Here is a 26,196-nt window from a genome sequence, read left to right on the forward strand (position 1 = left end):
TGGCAACACTGCCTCTGTTGTAGTGGTGGAACAGGAAGTTCCGGGAAGGCGCCATAATTGTGTGGTAAAGACGATATATTTTGTGTCTATTATTACAGGTATGTAATAGCTCGTTTAAACTTTGTAATATCGAAAGAACATGTCATAACGTGCTGGGTAACAGATCCTTTAAGGTATTGTCACGTTTGGTAAAGGTTTTACGTGTATTGTTTGTGTCAAGCCGAGTGAGCATAACTATTTTATAAGTCACATAGCTAGAGACTTTGGGTTTGGCAGAGTGAATGAACATCATTTAGTAAAGCTAATTTCATTTAAAAAATCTATTCATTTGCTATTTTTGAGTTCGTTAATGGTTTTGTGTAAAATTCACGGGATGGTAAAATGGCGGCTCCCCTTCTGTCTACGTCAACTGAATTCAGTGCAGGCAGCGCGGGTTCACTTTTTTATTTTTACATGTGTAACAATATTCAGACATTCAGGTGTTTCTATCTTTATCTATGATTGTTAATATGTTGTGACAAATGGGAAATACAATAGATTTTTGTGAGGTGAAATAATACAGTGAAGACATGATTATTCAGGAGCATAGTACATAGTGCTGCCTAAATTGCAAGCATGATCAGAAGGATAGCTAAATATTTACCAGGAAAGATTCTTAAGCAAACAACCCAAGCATTAATTGTGAGTCAGGTGAACTACTGTTCTGTGGTCTGGGGACGTGCATCAGCAAGTAAAATTTCAGAGGCTGCAGATTGGACAGAACAAAGCAACAAGGATTGTTTTAAGGTAGAGATATGGTTCTTCTGTTGTAGTCAGGCACCATGCTCTTGGTTGTTGATCAATCAACAAGATAATTGAAAAAAAAACATGTTTATTTTATTTCACAATGCACACCATTTAAAACGGACAAACTCTATTCACACCAGTATTCAGTTGGTTAGAGACAGACATTCAGTCAATACCAGGAATAGATTGTCCACAATCTGTGTTATCCAGACAGAAACGAGAAATAGGCAAAATAACATTTAGATTCAGAGCAATAACGAAATTGAATAATTTATCTGAGCGAACCAGAAACCTTTCAATATATAAATTCAAACAGTACTTTTAAAATCATTTAATTATAATACATTGGAAGGTTATGCAGGACTATGGAAGAATCAATCCAACTTTCAGACTGTTAAGAGTATTTATCTGGTCAATATGTCAGTGTGTTATGTCTCTTTGTAACAGTGTGTTATGTCTCTTTGTAACAGTGTGTTATGTCTCTTTGTAACAGTGTGTTATGTCTCTTTGTAACAGTGTGTTATGTCTCTTTGTAACAGTGTGTTATGTCTCTTTGTAACAGTGTGTTATGTCTCTTTGTAACAGTGTGTTATGTCTCTTTGTAACAGTGTGTTATGTCTCTTTGTAACAGTGTGTTATGTCTCTTTGTAACAGTGTGTTATGTCTCTTTGTAACAGTGTGTTATGTCTCTTTGTAACAGTGTGTTATGTCTCTTTGTAACAGTGTGTTATGTCTCTTTGTAACAGTGTGTTATGTCTCTTTGTAACAGTGTGTTATGTCTCTTTGTAACAGTGTGTTATGTCTCTTTGTAACAGTGTGTTATGTCTCTTTGTAACAGTGTGTTATGTCTCTTTGTAACAGTGTGTTATGTCTCTTTGTAACAGTGTGTTATGTCTCTTTGTAACAGTGTGTTATGTCTCTTTGTAACAGTGTGTTATGTCTCTTTGTAACAGTGTGTTATGTCTCTTTGTAACAGTGTGTTATGTCTCTTTGTAACAGTGTGTTATGTCTCTTTGTAACAGTGTGTTATATGTGAAAATGTGATCGCATTATAAATTGTGTTTTTAATGTTTTAAGGACTCTTGGAAGAATAGTCCAAATGGGAAGTAAAATATATCCCAATAAAATCAAAAGAAACTGCAACCTTGTTCTAAATGTTTTTTTGAGTAATTGATGCATTTATGTAAATGTAGGAAATCTACTATAGGTTAAGTGCACTTACGTTGTGTAATTTAAAGTGTGCACTTTGTGTCTAATGGGAATGAATGTTGAGTTGTCAATGCTTAGCTACCTGATCTATTGAAATTAGATAATTGAACAAATATAATTTATATTTAGAGAATAAAGAACGTGCCAGAACTGTCAAGAAAATAACTTTTGTGTCCGTTTCTCTTTATTACTTCAGGCCGACAGGTCAAGTCTGAGGAGGGTAACATCAACAGTGAGGACAAACCCAGCCTGCCTCTCTTCTTCCACACTGACTCCAAACCTACAGTCACTGGGTCCTGATTGTGACAGTGGAGCCCAGTTTGCACTGCAGGATCCAGAGATGGCATCAGTGAAGCTGGAAGACTGCAGTCAAACACTGGAGCTGAATGTCAACATTAAAGATGAAGAAGAGGAGGAGGAGATTGGGACATCTGTTTCTCATGGTAAGCACAGAGTCTATCTAGATAAGTTATCTGACTCACACACCCCTGAAGAACTTCAGACTGTTGTTCCTTTCAACTTCATACTGTGCGTTGAAAGTTGCTGTAGAACTGTTTCAATGAGAAGGTAGATGTTATTTCATGCTACTCAGACTTGCATGGTTTGACACCAGTATTGTCAGCATGTGTTTTATTCAATGGGTTATCTGGAGTTATCAGAGTGTAGACTAAAGAAGTGAAGTAGATAAACTGCCAGTGTTCTGAAGTTCTATGAAATGAGTCTGTAGTTGCTACGGTTGCTGTCAATTCCATTTTGAATTCCAGTCAATTCAGGAAATACACTCATTCTAATTTTAATTCTCTACAATGCTTTTCGATCAGGAGAAGTTGGGGTAACACTTTACTGTAGGTGTCCTTAGTCATGTGTTAATAAACCCTTTTATAACACCTATATAACAACAGTAATGAGTAACGGCAAAAAATCTTATGAAACTAGTTTATAATGGGTGTTTATAGATGACTGTTTATCCTGTTGTCATATGCGCTAATGTCTACTGTTATAACAACTGCTATTACACAGTCTGCATGACAACTTATGTCCTATTCTATTACATGCTACATAAGTGTCTGCATATCATTTACCAATCTCTTTGTCACATTATAAAACGGGCTGTTTGGATCCCTGATGCTGATTGGTTGATAGCAAGGAGTTATCACCACAATCCACACATAATGCCTGTAAATAGTTCCATTAGATTTATCACATCCGCTGTCCCACAGCCCGGCCAGTCCATTTATAACTCTAATCTGCCCTGGAAAAAAGCTTCTCTAGACAATATTTCCCCATGCTACTAGACTATCTGACCTGTGTAACATGTTGTGTCTCCACTGTGCCATGCATATGAACGTGACGAGTGACTCTATCCTCTAACATATGATGCATTAACCCATTAACTGTATCCAAGATGGCGTAGCAGTCAGACGTCTGTCTCGTCCCATGTATATATCTTTTTATATCTTTTTCTTCGCATTCTTTTTAATATTTTAAAACTTCAAAATACTCTCCTGCAACCCGCCTCACCCAGTGCATCTGTTTTTTTTCTAAAGTATTTCTATTTACCTCCGAACTGGAATACCTCAACTGAAGCTAACTAGCTACCAGCTATCAGTCAGCTAACCACTGCTAGAGGTCATCAGCTAACCTTTAGCTCGGAAAGCTCTCGCCAGTTCGTACAACGCGTTTCAAACCAGAAGCATACCGGACCTATTTTTCTCTCCATATCCCCACAAACTCTGAACCTTTTCATCTGGACCATCGCAGCTAGCTAACTGCAACCCGGGTTGACTACTCCTGGCTAACGTTTCCGTCCCGGCGCAAGCACCAACTAGCCTGGAGCTAGCCCATGCTAGACCCATCTTCCGGCTAGGGCTCCTGGGCTACTCCTGAAGCCCACTCCTCGGCTACAATATCCGGACCCCTTCTACTGCCGGTATGGGGCACGGAACCCCGCCGAGCCTTCAAGACTGGAATACCGACATAATCTGTCCGAGGATCCCAACAGGCCCCTAGGGCGCGTCGTACCCTGAAGGCCCCTTCTGCTAACCGCGGCCTGCTAGCTATCTAGAACATATTTGACTGTTAGCTGATCCATCGGCCAGTTTCTTGGACCACTATACCACTTTTTTCCAATTGGACTTGGACCCCTCTGCTACTTGGAACTCTACTAATTCCACGACTGGTCTATCGACGTCACCGCACGGGGAGACGAAAACAGACTTTCCCCCATCGCGACGTCCCTCTAACCTGTCTAGGATCAGCGTGGCGCTAGCGGCACCCCTCCCCCCCCCCCACTGAAAAACCAGTGCCGCGAAATTCAAAAAAAATATTTTTTTAAAATATTTAACTTTCACACATTAAAGTCCAATACAGCTAATGAAAGACACAGATCTTGTGAATCCAGTCAACATTTCCGATTTTTAAAATGTTTTACAGGGAAGACACAATATGTAAAGATGTACATCTATTACCTAAAAACACATTAGCATAATCCACCATCTTTTATTTGTCCACCAACACCAGTAGCCATCACCAATTCGGCTAAACTAAGATATTTATAGCCCCTAACCAACAAAAAAACTCATTAGATGACAGTCTGATAACATATTTATGGTATGGGATAGGTTTTGTTAGAAAAAAGTGCATATTTCAGGTAGATGGCATAGTTTACAATTGCACCCACCGTCACAAATGGACTAGAATAATTACAATGAGCAACGTGTTTACCTAACTACTAATCATCAAACATTTCGTAAAAATACACAGCATACACGAATCGAAAGACACAGATCCTGTGAATACAGACAATATTTCAGATTTTCTAAGTGTCTTACAGCGAAAACACAATAAATCGTTATATTAGCTTAGCACATAGCAATTAGCAGCCCAGCATTGATTCTAGCCAAAGTGAGCGATAAAAGTCAACATCGCCAAAAGATATTAATTTTTTCACTAACCTTCTCAGAATTCTTCCGATGACACTCCTGTAACATCACATTACAACATGCATATACAGTTTGATCGAAAATGTTTATATTTAGCCACCAAAATCATGGTTAGACAATGTGAAATGTAGACAAGCTGGTAAAGAAAAAGTCCTTGCGCCACTTAGACAGTGATCTACTCTTATACATAAATACTCATAAACGTGACTAAAAAATATAGGGTGGACAGGGATTGATAGACAATTTAATTCTTAATACAATTGCGTTATTACATTTTTTAATTTATCCTTACTTTTCAATACAGTTTGCGCCAAGCGAAGCTACGTCAAAAAACATGGCGTCCTAAGCCACTAAAATGTTTCGACAGAAACACGATTTATCATAATAAAAATGTCCTACCTTGAGCTGTTCTTCCATCAGTATCTTGGGCAAAGGATCCTTTCTTGGGAGAAATCATCTTTTGGTGGAAAGCTGTCCTCTTGCCATGTGGAAATGTCAACTGCGTTCGGGATGAACTGAAAAGCGTGCCCAACTTTTCACATCGTTGCAAAAATAAATGTCCCAAAATCGCACTAAACGGATATAAATTGCTATAAAACGCTTTAAATTAACTACCTTATGATGTTTTTAACTCCTATAACGAGTGAAAAGATGACCGGAGAAATATAACAGGCTAAACTAACGCTTGGAACAGGTGCGCGCCGGTGTCCTCTAGGCTCATGACGCAGCTCCCAAAGAATGACTAGCTTCAGGGTTTTTTCATTTGTAGGTCCTGTGAACGTGCAATCGACCCCGTTGGAATCGTCATCACGTAAAGGCATCCAGGGGAAGACGTAAGAAGTGTCCGTATAGTCATAGCAACGACAGTGCCCTTTTAACTGAGTTCAGAAGAGTGGCCAACATTTCTCAAATCTGACTCCATGTCAGGGAAATTGCTGTAGAATGGGCTCTGTTCCACTTAGAGACAAAATTTCAACTCCTATAGAAACTATAGACTGTTTTCTATCCAATAATAATAATAATATGCATATTGTACGATCAAGGATTTTGTGGGAAGCCGTTTCAAAAATTAGCCAAGTTAGCATAAATAGTCTAAACAGCGCCCCCATCCCCAACAGGCTAAGGCCCTTATGCTAGCTTGCTAGCCCCGGCCTGCTAACTGTCTGAATCGCCGTGTCTCCAGCCAGCCCAACCACTCACTGGACCCATACGATCACTTGGCTACGCATGCCTCTCCCTCATATCAATATGCCTTGTCCATTACTGTCCTGTCTTAGTGATTACTGTCTTATTTCACTGTAGAGCTTCTAGCCCTGCTCAATATACCTTAACCAACCATGTTGTTCCACCTCCCACATATGAGATGACATCACCTGGTTAAAACGTCTCTAGAGACTATATCTCTCTCATCATTACTCAATGCCTAGGTTTACCTCCAATGTACTCTCTTCCTACCATACCTTTGTCTGTACATTATGCCTTGATTCTATGCTATCGTGCCCAGAAACCTGCTCCCTTTACTCTGTTCCGAACGTGCTAGACGGCCAGTTCTTATAGCCTTTAGCCGTACCCTTATCCAACTTCTCCTCTGTTCCTCTGGTGATGTAGAGGTTAATCCAGGACCTGCAGTGCCTAGCTCCACTCCTACTCCCCAGGTGTCCTCATTTGTTGACTTCTGTAACCGTAAAAGCCTTGGTTTCATGCATGTTAACATTAGAAGCCTACTCTTTTAAGTTTGCTTTATTCACTGCTTTAGCACATTCTGCCAACCCTGCCTGTCTCTCAAATCAATGCTGTTCCAACACCCCCTCCTGGTGTTTCTTGATATACACTCAATCTCCAGAATTCAGCCCGTGCCCTTGGTTATATCTTGGTTCCACCTGAGGATATGCACACTGCAACACATGGGTCATTTCCTGACAACATCATTTGTGATATTTGAATAACAGCATCCCCTGCCCTCCCATCGGTCCCCCAGTTACCAGTAACCAATCCATGTGACATGAGTCGTCACATACTGATATCCCAACAATGCTACTACAGTAACCATTGCTACTTCCAACATGGCTCATGACTATAGTCTCACAATACCCCTCCTTTGTGCAGTAGTCCAATTCCATGCTATTAATATAGCATCCTACACTTCTACTACTGCTCCTTCTGTTACTGTCCCTACAGCGACTGCTGTGAGAATAGCTGTTGCCTGGAATTTGTCTCCTGCTCTCCTATTGTCTTCGTGTTTTACTGATAAGTCTAGGACTGAACCTTTCAGATACCCCCTACCTGTTTCCCAGTTTATCACTTGGTCTCTAGCTACAACTCTGTAAGCGGCTCAGCAATTTCAGAGAATGACGGAATAAAATGTTTAACAAAATTGAAAACTCCTATAAAGTTTTCCTGAGCGTGCGAGGAGTGTTTGTCCGTGCCAAAGAACGCAGGGTTTTCTTCCCGTTCCCGGGTAATGTGTATCTTGCCCGTAGAAATGTAAAACCCCAAAATACCTTTTGCTTTACTAGTTGTGCTTTGTCATACGATGCTTTATGACCCCGTTCCGCCAAATTGTCTACCAATGTGGTGCGGTCTCGCATAAGAGTTTCTTTGTCTTTTGACGCTAATAACAAATCATCCACGTATTGTACCAACACAGAACCTACATTTGACACCCTTTTAACGATTTGTTTCAATGCTAAATGATACCACGTGGGACTATTTGTAAATCCAATCGGTACTTCAATTAAAGTTAAGGTAAACCTGATCTAATACGTCTTCCATCACATAGAAAATGTAATTTCTATGTACCTCTTATCGATCGAACAGGAACTATACACCGCTAGGTGAAAGTTCCATTCTTGCTAACCTCAAAACGATTAGTTGTTGCTCTTTTGAAAAAGATGCAAACTCTTGTATAGCTGCATTTCCTGCTAATGCACTAGCTTCCAGTATCACCTTACACTCATTCTTCCAATGTTCGATAGTCCCTAAAACAGGGAGCCCTCTCCTTACGTTTTGATGTTTTATCGCTACGTTTCTTCGTTTTATCCTGGCCATTGAAACTATTGTTAGCGATTTCCTCTATGGCCCTATTAACCCCTCGCACGTCTGCAAGGTGAGCGGAGTCATATTCCACTCTCAAAACATTGTCTTGAATACATCTACTATCCCCGCAATTACCGTTTTGATCAGAGGGTTCAACCCCGTCATTAAAGCAGAAGCGCAATTTTTTTCAATACACTCCCGTTCCCAGGCCTTCTGTAGTAAAGTACTGGTGTTACACTTTATGGGTTTACACATTTTCTGTTGATAGAATGCTGACATTAAAACGCTGGTATATTGAGCTTTTGATTCTGTTTTTATGTCCTTGTGCCAAGTCATAATTGCCTCTCCGAATTCTTTATTTGATTTGAATTCACTGTCAGCAGGAAAATATTGTCCAAATGTATCTAATTTGCAAAACTTTTTCCCATATTCCAGCCGAATTGGTAGAATGCTTTTTTAAGCGCCTCCATGGCTTGATTAAATTCTGCTATCTCTATATTACAGGGAGAAACAGGTCCGTTTGTCGCCATTATCAATAGTTATTATTCCCTAAACACTCCCGACGTTGTTCAGGGTATCTTAGATTTCTTAACCTCTTTGGGCTAGGGGGCAGTATTTTGACATCTGGATGACAAGCGCGCCCAAAGTAAACAGCCTGTTACTCAGGCCCAGAAGCTAGGATATGCATATAATTGGTAGATTTTGATAGAAAAGTTTCTAAAGTTAGTAAAGTTTCTAAAACTGTTAAAATGATGTCTGTGAGTATAACATAACTGATATGGCAGGCGAAAACCCGAGGACAAACCATCCAGAAAAAGAAAAAAAATTCAGCCCACCATTGATTCTTATGGCTGTCATTTTTAACATAAAGGGAAAACCTCCCAGATTGCAGTTCCTATGGCTTCCACTAGATGTCATCAGTCTTTAGAAAGAGTTTCAGGCTTGTTTTTGGAAAAATGAGCTAGAATTTGTAGTTTTTCTAAGTGGCTCCCATTTTGGCTGTAGTGTTTGTTACGCATACTGGTGAATGTGCGTACTTTGTTGTTTATCTCCGGTAATGACAATAACGATTCTCCATCTTAAATTTGATCGTTTATTTACGTATTAGGGTACCTGAGGTTTGATTATAAATGTTGTTTGACTTGTTTGGAAAAGTTTATTGGTAATGTTTGGGATTAATTTTGTATGCATTTTGAAGGAGGGAAACCGGTGGATTATTGAAAGAAGCGTGCCAGCTAAACTGAGTATTTGTGGATATAAAGGACTTTATCGCACAAAACAACCATTTGTGATGTAGCTGGGACCTTTTGGAGTACCAACAGAAGAAGATCTTCAAAGGTAAGTGATTTATTTTATCGCTATTTCTGACTTTTGTGGCGCATCTGCCTGGTTGGAAAATGTTTTTAATGCTTTTGTGTGCTGGCCGCTGTCCTCAGATAATCGCATGGTGTGCTTTCGCCGTAAAGCCTTTTTGAAATCTGACACAGAGGCTGTATTAACAAGAAGTTAAGCTTTTAACCTCTCTAGGATAGGTGGGACGATAGCGTCCCACTTGGCCAAAATCCAGAAAAAATATAGCGCGCCAAATTCAAATATATTACTATAAAAATCAATCTTTCATGAAATCACACATGAAAGAAACCAAATTAAAGCTACACATGTTGTGAATCCAGCCAACATGTCTGATTTCAAAAAGGATTTACGGGGGAAAGCACATCAAACAATTATGTTAGCTCAGTACATAGCCACAGAAAAACAGCCATTTTCCCAGCAATAGATAGTAGTAACAAAAAACAGAAATAGATTAATCACTAACCTTTGAACATCTTCATCAGATGACACTCATATGACATCATGTTACACAATACATTTATGTTTTGTTCGATAATGTGCATATTTATATCCACAAATCTCGGTTTACATTGGCGCCATGTTCGGAAATGCCTCCAAAATATCCGGAGTAATTACAGAGAGCCACGTCAAATAACAGAAATACTCATCATAAACTTTGATGAAAGATGCATGTTTTACATATAATTAAAGATACACTTGTTCCTAATGCAACCGCTGTGTCAGATTAAAAAAAAACTTTACGTAAAAAGCACACCATGCAATAATCTGAGACGGCGCTCAGATAGTAACAACATTTCTCCGCCATGTTGGAGTCAACAGAAATACGAAATTACATCATAAATATTCCCTTTGATTATCTTCATCAGAATGCAGTGCCAGGAATCCTAGTTCCACAATAAATCGTTGTTTTGTTTGATAATGTCCATTACTTATGTCCAATTAGCTAATTTTACTAGCATGTGTAGTGCACGTGTCCAAACGCTCGCGCAGATGCAGGCAAACGTCGGACGAAAACTTCAAAAGGTTATATTCCAGGTCGAATAAACTCGTCAAAGTAAGTAGAGAATCAATCTTCAGGATGTTGTTATCATTTATATCCAATAAGGTTATAAGAGAATTTTTTTCAGTCTCTATAAGTAATGGAACGCAAGACGATATAATGAGGAAAGCGCACGACCAAGAACTGGCAATCTGCCAGACCACTGACTCATTCCCCTCCCATCCGGTCCCACAACACAGCATAAGCTTCATTCCACGTTCTACTGACTGTTGACATCTAGTGGAAGGCGTATGAAGTGCAAACAGATCCATATATTACAGGGAATTGAATAGGCGATGACTTTAACCTTTCACGAGTCACAAACCCGGATCCGGGATCCCCCCCATCAAAAAAGCTGACTAGCATAGCCTAGCCTAAAGCGACAGGGATATCATATAATCAAATGTTAATGAAATCACAAGTCCAAGACACCAAATGAAAGATACAGATCTTGTGAATCCAGCCATCATTTCCGATTTTTTAAATGTTTTACAGGGAAGACAAAATATGTATTTCTATTAGCTAACCACCATAGCAAAAGACACAACTTTTTTTTGTCCACCATTTTTTTCCTGCATCAGTAGCTATCACTAATTCGACTAAATAAAGATATATATAGCCATTAACCAAGAAACAACTTCATAAGATGACAGTCTGATAACATATTTATGGTATAGGATATGTTTTTTTAGAAAAATGTGCATTTTTCAGGTATAAATCACAGTTGTACATTGCAGCTGCAATCTGAAATAGCGTTGGAAGCAGCCGGAATAATTACAGAGACCGACGTCAATTACCAAAATACTCATCCTAAAACACTTCTGAAAAATACACAGCCTACAGCAATCGAAAGACACAGATCTTGTGAATCCAGACAATATTTCAGATTTTCTAAGTGTTTTACAGCGAAAACACAATATATCGTTATATTAGCATACCACATGAGCTAACATCACCCCAGCATTAAATCAAGGCAAAGGGGGGCCTCCCGGGTGGCGCAGTGGTCTTGGGCACTGCATCGCAGTGCTAACTGCGCCACCAGAGTCTCTGGGTTCGCGCCCAGGCTCTGTCGCAGCCGGCCGCGACCGGGAGGTCCGTGGGGCGACGCACAATTGGGCTAGCGTCGTCCGGGTTAGGGAGGGTTTGGCCGGTAGGGATATCCTTGTCTCATCGCGCTCCAGCGACTCCTGTGGCGGGCCGGGCGCAGTGCGCGCTAACCAAGGGGGCCAGGTACACGGTGTTTCCTCCGACACATTGGTGCGGCTGGCTTCCGGGTTGGAGGCGCGCTGTGTTAAGAAGCAGTGCGGCTTGGTTGGATTGTGCTTCGGAGGACGCATGGCTTTCGACCTTCGTCTCTCCCGAGCCCGTACGGGAGTTGTAGCGATGAGACAAGATAGTAATTACTAGCGATTGGATACCACAAAAAGGGGGGAGAAAATGGGATAAAAAAAAAAAAAAATCAAGGCAAAGGGGGCGATAACGTTATCGCCACCAAAATATATTAATTTTTTCACCTTCATCTAACCTTCTCAGAATTCTTCAGATGACAGTCCTGTAACATCATATTACACAATGCATATAGAGTTTGTTCGAAAATGTGCATATTTAGCATCACAAATCGTGGTTATACAATGAGAAAAGTAGCTAAACTGGGCAGAAAATGTCGGGCGCCATCTTGGAGAGTGACTTAGTCTAATCATTAAATAATCATAAACTTGACAAAAAAATACAGCGTGGACAGCATTTGAAAGACAAATTAGTTCTTAATGCAATCGCTGAATTACATTTTTAAAATTAACCTTACTGCGCAATACAAGTTGCGCCAAAGCGAAGCTACCCCCCAAAAAATGGCATCTTATGCGTTTAACATTTTTCAACAGAACAACGATTTATCAGCATAAATAGTTCTTACTATTAGCTGAGCTTCCATCAGCTTCCAATGTGTCCTTTCTCTGGTCTAATCGTCTTTTGGTCGAAAGATGTCCTCTTGTCCTGTCGAAATGGCCACTAACGTTCGGCATGTACAGGGAAAGTGTCCAACTCTTGAAAGTGCGTCACAAAGAAATGCCAGAAAATCGCAATAAACTGATATAAACTGAAATAATTCGGTTCAAAATAACAAGATTAGGATGTCTTTAAAGCTTATATCGAATAAAAAACATGACCGGAATTATCTAAGGAGCTAAAACCAGAGCTTCCACAACGATACGCAAAGCTCCTCTGTGCGCCCGAGCGAAGATCCAAAAGATTGGCCACCGTGATTCCAATCAATTTATAACCTTTGGGAACTATGCAGAGACTCCATTTCAAGTCTCCCTATTCGCTGACACCCAGGGGAAGGCGTATGCAGTGCATCTCAACCAATAGAGGACAGGCAAATTAATACACAGGTCTCAGAACAGCCAGTACAATTCTGAATTCTGACATACACATAGGAAAATTGCTCTAAGTCGAGTTCTGTTTCACCCACAGACATAATTCAAACGGTTTTAGAAACTAGAGAGTGTTTTCTATCCAATAGTAATAATAATATGCATATTGTACGAGCAAGAATTGAGTACGAGGCAGTTTAATTTGGAGACGAATTTGGACTATGTCGAAATGGCACCCCCCTAGTGGCAAGAAGTTAACAACGACCACTCTCAGATTTTTCACTTCCTGTTTGGATTTTTTCTCAGGTTTTTGCCTGCCATATGAGTTCTGTTATACTCACAGACATCATTCAAACAGTTTTAGAAACTTCAGAGTGTTTTCTATCCAATAGTAATAATAATATGCATATACAGTGGGGAGAACAAGTATTTGATACACTGCCGATTTTGCAGGTTTTCCTACTTACAAAGCATGTAGAGGTCTGTAATTTTTATCATAGGTACACTTCAACTGTGAGAGACGGAATCTAAAACAAAAATCCAGAAAATCACATTGTATGATTTTTAAGTAATTAATTTGCATTTTATTGCATGACATAAGTATTTGATACATCAGAAAAGCAGAACTTAATATTTGGTACAGAAACCTTTGTTTGCAATTACAGAGATCATACGTTTCCTGTAGTTCTTGACTAGGTTTGCACACACTGCAGCAGGGATTTTGGCCCACTCCTCCCTACAGATCTTCTCCAGATCCTTCAGGTTTCGGGGCTGTCGCTGGGCAATACGGAATCTTTCTCCAAAGATTTTCTATTGGGTTCAGGTCTGGAGACTGGCTAGGCCACTCCAGGACCTTGAGATGCTTCTTACGGAGCCACTCCTTAGTTGCCATGGCTGTGTGCTTCGTGTCGTTGTCATGCTGGAAGACCCAGCCACGACCCATCTTCAATGCTCTTACTGAGGGAAGGAGGTTGTTGGCCAAGATCTCGCGATACATGGCCCCATCCATCCTCCCCTCAATACGGTGCAGTCGTCCTGTCCCCTTTGCAGAAAAGCATCCCCAAAGAATGATGTTTCCACCTCCATGCTTCACGGTTGGGATGGTGTTCTTGGGGTTGTACTCATACTTCTTCTTCCTCCAAACACGGCGAGTGGAGTTAGACCAAAAAGCTCTATTTTTGTCTCATCAGACCACATGACCTTCTCCCATTCCTCCTCTGGATCATCCAGATGGTCATTGGCAAACTTCAGACAGGCCTGGACATGCACTGGCTTAAGCAGGGGGACCTTGCGTGCGCTGCAGGATTTTAATCCATGACGGCGTAGTGTGTTACTAATGGTTTTCTTTGAGACTGTGGTCCCAGCTCTCTTCAGGTCATTGACCAGGTCCTGCCGTGTAGTTCTGGGCTGATCCCTCACCTTCCTCATGATCATTGATGCCCCACGAGGTGAAATCTTGCATGGAGCCCCAGACCGAGGGTGATTGACCGTCATCTTGAACTTCTTCCATTTTCTAATAATTGCGCCAACAGTTGTTTCCTTCTCACCAAGCTGCTTGCCTATTGTCCTGTAGCCCATCCCAGCCTTGTGCAGGTCTACAATTTTATCCCTGATGTCCTTACACAGCTCTCTGGTCTTGGCCATTGTGGAGAGGTTGGAATCTGTTTGATTGAGTGTGTGGACAGGTGTCTTTTATACAGGTAACGAGTTCAAACAGGTGCAGTTAATACAGGTAATGAGTGGAGAACAGGAGGGCTTCTTAAAGAAAAACTAACAGGTCTGTGAGAGCCGGAATTCTTACTGGTTGGTAGGTGATCAAATACTTATGTCATGCAATAAAATGCAAATTAATTATTTAAAAATCATACAATGTGATTTTCTGGATTTTTGTTTTAGATTCCGTCTCTCACAGTTGAAGTGTACCTATGATAACAATTACAGACCTCTACATGCTTTGTAAGTAGGAAAACCTGCAAAATCGGCAGTGTATCAAATACTTGTTCTCCCCACTGTATTAGCATGTGGGACAGAGTAGGAGGCAGTTCCCTATGGGCACGAAATTCATCCAAAAGTGAAAATGCTGCCCCCTATTAGACCAAATAAGTTAACTGATGTATGACACTTGTATTTTCATGAATGTTAAATATTAATATTTCTGTAATTTGAATTTCGCGCTCTGCAATTTCACCGGAAGTTGTCGAGATGGTACACTAGCGTCCCACTGATCCACAAGAAGTTTACTCCCGTCGATTATACACACCATCTATTAACTACTTTCTAACATCGCACTACACACTTCCCTGGATAATAATTAATTGGACACGGCACTTAATACCTTGTATTAAAACCGATACCATAAACGTCTGCGAATCTATTACTGGAGAATGCGGATTTCTTAATGTCTTTGTGCCGTATCTCCTCCAATATCCCTATTATTGATAACACTTCACCAAAATTATTCACACTTGTCTTCCTATTTCCACATAATCTGCCATGGTTTACCGCCCCCAACAGGGCACACAACTAACCTTCCATTCACACTTTTATGGCCAATACAACTAGGCTCTCACACTGTTATAGCTATGCAGGGAACCAAACCCACTGGTATTTACCCCCTAGGACTTACCCTTCGCAGGTTCCAGCCTGCGTGAGTTTACCTTCTGGGACTCACCCTATATTAATAGTAATCACAGGTATTAATCTACTGGGATTTACTATTGACTTTATAGTACTAGCAGGAACCAACCTGCTAGGGAGTTACCCCCTAGGACTTACCTTACAGGTACCAGCCTGTATGAGTTTACCTTCCGGGCCTTACCATTTACTATAAAGCTACGACCGGTCGTTACACAATGGGCCTTTTGAATAAACTCAGGCTTCAAAAGGCCGTATTTTATAATTATTCAGCCTACGATTCTCATCTCCCCAAGATGTCAAAATGAGTGGTAACAGGTGTAGGAACTTGCCTACCTTATTTGCTGTGCCGGCTCCTGTTCCACTGATCTGGACTCTTTGATTACAAATCGCCAACTATTAGGTTCTTATTTTTCAGAGTAAATAACTCACAAACACTAGAGAAGCTTTAACCAATCTTCCCAAAGGTTCTGTGCATCTGAAATCAGACAAAACATTTCAAACATCACAGTTTATATACATCCTACTTCAGACACTCCTCTTCCTTACAGTTTATGGCTCCACAGGAAAGAAGGTAACCAGATAGCAACCCTGATTACTCCCTTAAGGGGAACTGACCTCACCTCTCACCCCCTGACCCACAGATATCCATCTGTCTTCCCTATATCAACACATCGCTCTCCTCTCCTCCATCAAACACATTCCAAAGCCTTCTGGCTTTTTACAAACTCTTTCTATTCAAGGCTTTGTCTCTATCATTTATTTAATATCTCAATGTTCAAAGTTTAGCCGATTCCAACACCAGACAACAGTGTGTGTGAGAGGTGTTTGTAGAGGTGAAGGACAAAACTGGTGTTGGCCTCTCGAACAACATCAAACAAGTACTAGCTCCACTGAATGTCAAGGAGAAGCTGGTTGCACAAACCTACGATTGGTCAGCGCTGATGAGTGGTAATGTACGTGGTGTCCAAACGCTACTGAAGGATTCCTTCCCGACCGCAGAACTCCAGTGTTCTACCCAGCTATGGCTTGTGGGCAACCAGGAGAAGCTGAAAAGTGAGCTGTTCACTGTCTACCGGCATCCTGAGCTGCACACTGGAAAGACAGCACTTTCTTTATTGAAATCACTCCACGAGAATAACCTGCAGGAGGCCTTGTCTGAGACGGTCTCTCTTCTCAAAATCATCATCACCACTCCGATGACAACTACCGAGTCAGAGAGAAACTGTTTTACCTTAAAAGGATAAAAACCTTCATACGCAACTCCATGGACCAGAAAGGTTAAATGCTTTGGCCATGCTGTCAATCCAGTATGACTTCATCCAGAGAATGCCAAAGTAATACTAAGTGTATGTTAGTAGCTCATGTGCCTCACCCTAAGAATTGAGTACCCTTTCCCCCCTAAGAACTTAGCCTATTGTTCTAACTTGGTGGTGCACAGATAGCCTGTTTTAGAAAAATTTAATTTAATATTGTAACAGCCTGCCCCCATTGTAAGAACTTTCATTGTCTGCTTATGTACCCCTGTTAATTTATCCTCCTGTTTTGACTTGGTGTACAGGGAGGATACTGTAAGAATGGCCCATGTTCTGAATGATGTCGCTGTCCATTTCAAAAGTGCTGAACAAATAGGTGGCGTATAGGCTACATCTGTCTCAGCTCGCTCATGTCTTAATGGAAATGACGGCTTTCCTCTTACCCGCTTATCTTCATTTATGTCATAGTTTGTACATCAGCATTGTTATATTGCTCATAAAGGTCCATCTCATTAGTATCTTATTCATCATTTTAGGCAGTGTTAGAATGATGCATTTCATTTGTTTTTCTTACTTTGTGTGTTATAATTATCTCTGGTGCTTTTCTCTACGAGAAGGGTGGTAAGTTACAGACCCAATAACATTATATTATAGTATCCCCTCCTTGTAACCATGGTTGCCAGTGACAGTCTCTTGTTCAACAGACAGTTCAGTAATAGACCCATGTTATTCCAGTTCATATTGCAAGGGTAGTTTTGTTTGCTCAATGTGCTTTCAGTGCGTCTGTATATTGTCTATAAAAGTGGATCCTCGTGATTGCATTGTCCTTCCTTTTTAGACCACATAGGACAAATAAAATACTTCAAATGGTAGGCTCACCGCTGAGTCTGGGTCTCTCGCTCTGTGGTGACTTAACGAAGAGTAAAGTTGAGGCCTCAACATCTTGCTGAATTTATCTGAACTAATATCTATCTGAATTTCTGTCGCTGTCCATTTAGAAATTGATGAACGAATAGGCCTCATCGCAGCTCGTTTGCATGAACTTGCTTATACTTAAGAGCTAAGTGTTAATTATAGAAGAACAAACATTGTGAATGTACAGAACATAAATGTAATAATGTTTGTGAATGTTTCAACTCATGTCGACATTCATTATTATTGAAGGAGAAAAGCGGTTCTTATCCAGTTACACAAATCCACAAGGTGTCAGTAGAAACCATATTTATTTAAGCAAGTCAGCCATAGGCTCCCCAGTTGGGACAGCTTTCTGTAGACCCTAACAGTTTGTGGGAAATGTTATAGTGCATTTTTATGTATTGTTTAGTGTTGTAGTTTCTTCGCTGGCATGCGTCTAAAAAAATAATGTTTTTTTTGCCCCACCAAGATTGACATGCTAAAATCGCCACTGCCTGTCATAACAACCCGATTTTTAGGGCGTTCGTAAATTCCTCAGTTATTCTGCGCTCTACCACTGTCAAACTAGAGTGCTCTGAAAAGTGGAGTAGATTGCCAGGGTGAATTTACTATCACACCCATTGTCTGGTGAGAGGATGAATATAATGTATGTACTGATTTTTAAATAATGGTTTTAATGAAAACATGTCATTATTTGCCTTGTGCCTAAGAACAGCCTGTTGGGGAACATTTCTAACCAAGGGAGACTTTTTATTAGATTTTTTTCAAAACAATCAAAGTGTATTATTAATTATTGCAATAATGGAGCTTGTCAACGACACATCCTCCTGAATACATGACAAACAACAGATATGTCGAATGGGTCAAAGTTATCATTTGTATAAAATTAAATGAATAATTCACATCAGAATCTGCTGTGAAGACTGTTGTCATTGTATAGAAACCAGGGCTTGGCCCCCAAGACGGGGTTCTTCTCATCAGCTCTCCAGACCAGAGACATCTCCTCCCTGGTACCTCGTAGTACACAAACACCAACTCAAGTCTATGGAATGCAGGCTGTAGCTTTTATCACCAAGCTATCATAAATCAATTGCCAGCCCCAGAGGCCCAACTCGGTCCACACAGACACAGATGAGAGAGTACTGAGAAACCTTATTCGATGCATAAACAAACAGTATTACAACATAATCTTGTAAATGTTCTACCATAAACCCTAAGGGAGTTATCACACGATAATCCCTGGGTTCTCATCCCTTATTACTTAACTATAACATGGAATGATGGGTGTCATAACCATGTCATAAGTCATTATAGTGTGCACAGACTCCTTAACCCTTAAGTAGAGTGATATTCATTTGAGGTGTTATAACACCGTTACAGATGTGCCTAATACTGCAGAGTTGATAGTATCACAGAAACATTCAGGACCTCCAAGAAATATGGGCAAATTGGAGCATAGACAGAGATATATATATTTAGGATGACAAACTACTGAGTTGTACAAGCAGAACCACTTCCAGATATTAAAAAAAAGCTACATTGTTTTTTGGCATGTTATTATAATAATATAATTTTGAAACTAAATGGAAGCAAATAAAATTATATCACAAACTCACAACAGGATTTGTGAAAGCTGTGAAAAAAGGAAGATCTGCAGGCTACAGTAACAATGAGCGCTTGTTAATGCAAGGGTTAATTACAGTAATTTACTGTGTTAATTACATTAATTTACCGTATCTCATTCTTGGAGTGGAAACGTTGTTTGCCGTAACATCATGCTCAATAAATGTCCATAATGTGGCTTAAATTTATGGTTTTGTCACACAGTTATTTTGTTCACATTTATTCATCCTTTTATAGAGCATGAAATACGGTTATAGATGATTTGTGACCCATTTATGTAGTGCTTATGAAGCCTATATGAATGCTTTATGAAGCCTTCATAAGATACACTTGAAATAATGCGGGACCAAGATATGTACTTTCTGCTCCCATACATTTTCCCTGACAGAATGGTGCCTTCTGGTTTGCTTAATATAAGGAATTTGATGTTATAACTTTACTTAATAACTTTCCCCACCACTGTACTTGAAGGTGCAATATGCTCTGCCATTTCCTGGTTGCTAAAATTCTAACAGTTTTCCTAATCTCAGTTTGTGACAAATCAAGCAGTCATTGTGTAGAGAATCATTGTACCATCTAAAGCGCTGTGAAATATATTTTCCGATAACCAAAAATACTGTATTTTCAGCTGTTTGAAGCTGGTGTACACAATCGAAAGTGCAAAAGCAGGGGTGTTCTCGGATGGCTGAGGGGCAGCTCTCAGAGAACTGTAGGGGGATCTTGGATGGTTGGTGGCCTGGCAGTTGGGAGTTTGGGCCGGTGGCCAATAAGTCGCTGGTTCGGGAGAGCTGTCGACCTGCCTTTGGGCGGAGCGCTTGACCCTGGTTGCTCCCGTGGGTCTCTCTGTGTGGGAGTCTGTGGGTCTCTCTGGGTGGGAGTCTGTGGGTCTCTCTGGGTGGGAGTCTGTGGGTCTCTCTGGGTGGGAGTCTGTGGGTCTCTCTGGGTGGGAGTCTGTGGGTCTCTCTGGGTGGGAGTCTGTGGGTCTCTCTGGGTGGGAGTCTGTGGGTCTCTCTGGGTGGGAGTCTGTGGGTCTCTCTGGGTGGGAGTCTATGGGCCTCTCTGGGTGGGAGTCTGTGGGCCTCTCTTAATATTAAATCAAATAAATGTATTGGTAAATTATATGAATTATTCATTGAACTGCATCCATCTATTCTACCTACAATGCCTTAGTGTACGTCATGAAATGGGAATTAGATATTTTTTACTGATATTATGATTGTCTGTGTCACTTTCATGTCTGAAAGGTAGTACAAACGCTGTCAGTTGCACTTTTAAGTTAAAAAAAATGTACGCCTAAAGTTTTCTTACGTGTAATTTAAAGTGTGCACTCGTCTAATGTGAATTCATGTTTTGTTGTCATGTTTAGCTACCTGATCTATTGAAATTAGATAATTGAACAAAAATAAAAATAAAAATATATTTTTTTTGAGAATAAAGGAAGTGCCAGAACTAAAAGACAATAACTATTGTCCGTTTCTCTTTATAACTACAGGCCGACTCAGGTCAAGTCTGAGGCCGGTAACATCAACAGTGAGAACAGACTCAGGCTGCCTCTCTCCTTCCACACTGAGTCCAAACCTACAGTCACTGGGTCCTGATTGTGACAGTGCAGCCCAGTTTACACTGCAGGATCCAGAGATGGCATCAGTGAAGCTGGAAGACTGCAGTCAAACACTGGAGCTGAATGTTGACATTAAAGATGAAGAAGAAGAGGAGAAGATTGGGACATCTGTTAATGATGGTAAGAGCAGATTCTATCTATAAGTTCCCTTCATAGGTTATACCTCCATAAGTTATGACCCAGTCTATTGCTATTGTGAATTCTGTCATTCTGACATCACATCCCTGAAGAACACCAGACTGTACAAAACTTGTTTTTCATTCCAACTTCCCACTGTGTATGAAACGTTGCAGTAGAACTGTTTCATGATGAACTGTTTCAATGAGAAGGTAGATGTTATTTCATGCTACTGACACTTGCATTTGTTTTATTCACTGGGCTATCTGGAGTGCTCAGAGAGTAGACTAAAGAAGTGAATTAGACAAACTGCCAGTGTTTTAAAGTTCTATGAAATGAGTCGGTGTAGTTACTAACCCTTGTGATAGTGAGTGGAGGATGATATGAAATGAGTCTGTGTAGTTACTAACCCTTGTGATAGTGAGTGGAGGATGATATGAAATGAGTCTGTGTAGTTACTAACCCTTGTGATAGAGAGTGGAGGATGATATGAAATAATTCTGTGTAGTTACTAACCCTTGTGATAGTGAGTGGAGGATGATATGAAATAATTCTGTGTAGTTACTAACCCTTGTGATAGTGAGTGGAGGATGATATGAAATAATTCTGTGTAGTTACTAACCCTTGTGATAGTGAGTGGAGGATGATATGAAATGAGTCTGTGTAGTTACTAACCCTTGTGATAGTGAGTGGAGGATGATATGAAATTAGTCTGTGTAGTTACTAACCCTTGTGATAGTGAGTGGAGGATGATATGAAATAATTCTGTGTAGTTACTAACCCTTGTGATAGTGAGTGGAGGATGATATGAAATAATTCTGTGTAGTTACTAACCCTTGTGATAGTGAGTGGAGGATGATATGAAATTAGTCTGTGTAGTTACTAACCCTTGTGATAGTGAGTGGAGGATGATATGAAATAATTCTGTGTAGTTACTAACCCTTGTGATAGTGAGTGCAGGATGATATGAAATGAGTCTGTGTAGTTACTAACCCTTGTGATAGTGAGAGGAGGATTATATGGGTCTGAATTTTCACTCCTTTTTGCAATCAGCTGTTGTCCACTTTTAGAATAGTTGTATTCCCCTTTTGTATTGTACAGTATAGAGCCTTCAGAAAGTATTCATACCCCTTGACTTATTCCGCATTTTATGTTACAGCCTAAATTCAAAATGGATTTTTGAGCCATCTACACACAATACCCCATAATGACAGGCAAAACATGTTTTTTTGAAATGTTTAAAAAAAAAATGCAGAAATATCTAATTTACATAAGTATTATGGTGGAAAATTTTAAGATTATGTTATAATACTTTTATTGCATCAAATTGTTGTTTTATTCGACAGAATACAGTATTCTTAACTATTGTGTGTGTGTTCTACTGAGGATGGGCCTCTGGGAGATAACACTGACAGAGAAGATTTATGATGTCTTTTGGGTGATAAAACCTAAAGAGCATTCCAGAGCATGAGTTAATGTTTCTGTTCTATATGGTACCAGGGAGAGATGGCTCCAGTAGGGCCAGACACTGGTCTCTACGCAATGGTGTATTCCGCTGACGTTGTGGGGTACTCCGCCGACATTGTGGGGTACTCCGCCGACATTGTGGGGTACTCCGCCGACGTTGTGGGGTATTCCGCCGACGTTGTGGGGTATTCCGCTGACGTTGTGGGGTATTCCGCTGACGATGTGGGGTATTCCGCTGACGTTGTGGGGTATTCCGCTGACGATGTGAGGTACTCCGCTGACGTTGTGGGGTACTCCGCTGACGTTGTGGGGTACTCCGCTGACGTTGTGGGGTATTCCGCTGACGATGTGGGGTACTCCGCCGACGTTGTGGGGTATTCCGCTGACGTTGTGGGGTATTCCGCTGACGTTGTGGGGTACTCCGCTGACGTTGTGGGGTACTCCGCTGACGTTGTGGGGTATTCCGCTGACGATGTGGGGTACTCCGCCGACATTGTGGGGTACTCCGCCGACGTTGTGGGGTATTCCGCTGACGATGTGGGGTACTCCGCCGACGTTGTGGGGTATTCCGCTGACGTTGTGGGGTACTCCACTGACGTTGTGGGGTACTCCACTGACGTTGTGGGGTACTCTGCCGGCGTTGTGGGGTATTCCGCTGACGTTGTGGGGTATTCCGCTGACGTTGTGGGGTACTCCGCCGACATTGTGGGGTACTCCGCCGACGTTGTGGGGTATTCCGCTGACGTTGTGGGGTACTCCGCTGACGTTGTGGGGTATTCCGCTGACGTTGTGGGGTACTCCACTGACGTTGTGGGGTACTCTGCCGGCGTTGTGGGGTATTCCGCTGACGTTGTGGGGTATTCCGCTGACGTTGTGGGGTACTCCGCTGGCGTTGTGGGGTACTCTGCCGGCGTTGTGGGGTATTCCGCTGACACATATGGGGTATTCGGCTGACACATATGGTATAAGGACTAAATTCTTTTTACAGGCCTCCCATATATAACACTTTCTGGCCAACTGGTGGTTTAGTTCCATTTGTCCTCCAGGTGATCTGTCCTCCAACTGTTGGTTTAGAATCTACAGATGTGGTATTCATATTCAGATGGTACATAGTCGTAGTAGAATTCATGTTGTTACAACAATATCTAGTCATGTATCCATGCCCTTGTATGTGTGTGGTATTGTGTGTAGGACAATGACTCAATTTAATCAATTTTAAAATCAGGCTGAAACACAACAAAATGTAGAAAAAAATCAAGGGGTGTGAATACTTTCTGAAGGCACTGTATATGAAGTCATATGTGTATCTCACTGACTGGTTCTTCTGATGTTGTTCACACAGGAGACCATGTTGAGACATTCTCTACATCCAGAGAGCAACAGCAGGAAGATCACAGAGCTAAGAGGTCTCACCACCTCCCACATTGTGAGATTTTCCCAATTCTATCAAAGCTAAAAATACACCTAAAAATACACACAGGAGAGAATCTGTATTCCTGCACTGACTGTGGGAAGAGATTCACAACATCACAAGCTCTGAAAATTCATCAGAAAGTGCACATTGGAGAAAAGCCTTACTCCTGCTCTGACTGTGGCAAATGTTTCAAAACATCAACTGAGGTAAAAGTTCATCAGAGAACACACACAGGAGAGAAGCCTTACTTCTGCTCTGCCTGTGGAAAGCGTTTCTCCCGATTGGATACCTTAAAAGTACATGAACGTGTACATACAGGAGAGAAGCCATACTCTTGCTCTGACTGCGGAAAATGCTTCACCACAACATCTGATCTAACAGTTCATCAGAGAACACACACAGGAGAGAAGCCTTACTTCTGCTCTGACTGTGGTAAGTGCTTCAAAACATCAACTGAGGTAAAAGTTCATCAGAGAACACACACAGGCGAGAAGCCTTACTTCTGCTATGCCTGTGGCAAGAGTTTCTCCCGATTGGATACCTTAAAAGTACATGAACGTGTACATACAGGAGAGAAGCCATACTCTTGCTCTAACTGTGGAAAATGCTTCACCACAACATCTGATGTAACAGTTCATCAGAGAACACACACAGGAGAGAAGCCTTACTTCTGCTCTGACTGTGGTAAGTGCTTCAAAACATCAACTGAGGTAAAAGTTCATCAGAGAACACACACAGGAGTGAAGCCTTACTTCTGCTCCGACTGTGGGAAGAGATTCACAACATTGCAAGCTCTGACAATTCATCAGAGAGTGCACACTGGAGAGAAGCCTTACTCCTGCCTTGACTGTGGGAAAAGTTTCTCCCGATTGGATAAGTTAAAAAGTCACCAACTAATACACATAGCGAAGCCATTCTCCTGCTCTGACTGTGGTAAGTGCTTCAAAACATCAACTGAGGTAAAAGTTCATCAGAGAACACACACAGGAGTGAAGCCTTATTTCTGCTCTGACTGTGGGAAGAGATTCACAACATCACAAGCTCTGACAATTCATCAGAGAGTGCACACTGGAGAGAAGCCTTACTCCTGCTCTGACTGTGGGAAAAGTTTCTCCCGATTGGATAAGTTAAAAAGTCACCAACTAATACACATAGCGAAGCCATTCTCCTGTTCTGACTGTGGTAAGTGCTTCAAAACATCAACTGAGCTAACAGTTCATCAGAGAACACACACAGAAGGGAAGCCTTACTTCTGCTCTGACTATGGGAAGAGTTTCTCCCAATTGGAAAAGTTAAAATGTCCCCAGCGAATACATATAGACAGTCTCACTTCTGCTCTGACTGTGGGAAGAGTTTCCGATTTAGATACCTTTTAAAATGTCACCAGCGTATACATACAGGAGAGAAGCCTCATCAGTTCTCTCAGACCAGCTAAGAGTAAAGTCATTACATCACTTCATTCTCATCTCATAAATTAAGTGGTAACAGTGAATTTGATAACATTTAAGAAAGAATAAAACACTATTGGGATCCTATTGTTTCTCACTGTGAGAGAACTGTGCAGAGGAAAGGGAGTGTTATAGAATGTTAGCCTCTCTTTACTGATCAGTCTGCACCTTGTCAGTTTTGGTGTGTTTTGTTAGTTTCTACTCTAAAGATATTGAGAGTACCTTGGATTTGGCCTTAGGGTTGAATATCCTACGAGGCTTCTTACGTTGAAACAATGTAGTCTGACTGTTGACTGTGTGGTACTCTGTGGGAATAAGTTAGTAGATACAACATGTATCAGGTAGAGATGGTTTGATGATCAGTTTTCTGTGGGAATGAGTTAGTAGATACAACATGTATCAGTTAGAGATGGTGTGATGATCAGTTTTCTGTGGGAATGAGTTAGTAGACACTACATGTATCAGGTAGAGATGGTGTGATGATCAGTTTTCTGTGGGAATGAGTTAGTAGACACTACATGTATCAGATAGAGATGGTGTGATGATCAGTTTTCTGTGGGAATGAGTTAGTAGATACAACACGTATCAGATAGAGATGGTGTGATGATCAGTTTTCTGTGGGAATGAGTTAGTAGATACAACATGTATCAGATAGAGATGGTGTGATCAGTTTTCACCATTTAGTTTGGTTGTTTTTTTGTTGTTTTGTTTTTTACTACTAAGCAACTTTTGTTTAATGATATACATACTTTGAAACGATAAACATGTTTATTAAATTGTCTTAAATAGATGTATTATTTTCGTCATTGATGGATGTATTTGGATGTCTGCATTAAACTTAATTGATGTGCGAATGAAAAATACATATTCTACTTGAATTTGTGCTGGTCAAACTTTGGGTTATCTATACAGACAATGCAATGTTTTTTGTTTAATTGATGTTATTAAAACTAATTTAAATGTC

General features: G+C 40.8%; 1 protein-coding gene across 3 annotated transcripts; it reads left to right on the forward strand.

Annotated features, from left to right (window-relative positions):
* Positions 1-26,196, forward strand: LOC139533044 (zinc finger protein 135-like). Of its 3 annotated transcripts, none has more exons than XM_071331240.1 (4): positions 1-98; positions 2,192-2,438; positions 20,658-20,906; positions 23,713-26,196. In XM_071331240.1, exons 2-4 carry the CDS (start codon positions 2,336-2,338, stop codon positions 25,158-25,160), a joined length of 1,800 nt encoding a protein of 599 aa, XP_071187341.1. In that variant the 5' UTR covers positions 1-98; positions 2,192-2,335; the 3' UTR covers positions 25,161-26,196. The 3 variants fall into 3 exon arrangements, 2 of the variants coding, with proteins under 2 accessions (XP_071187341.1, XP_071187342.1); XM_071331241.1 differs by having other exon boundaries at positions 7-64; XR_011666682.1 differs by lacking the exons at positions 20,658-20,906; positions 23,713-26,196 and adding an exon at positions 9,172-12,535.

This window comes from Salvelinus alpinus, chromosome 10, assembly GCF_045679555.1.
Source record: "Salvelinus alpinus chromosome 10, SLU_Salpinus.1, whole genome shotgun sequence".
In the NCBI taxonomy this organism is placed as follows: domain Eukaryota; kingdom Metazoa; phylum Chordata; class Actinopteri; order Salmoniformes; family Salmonidae; genus Salvelinus; species Salvelinus alpinus.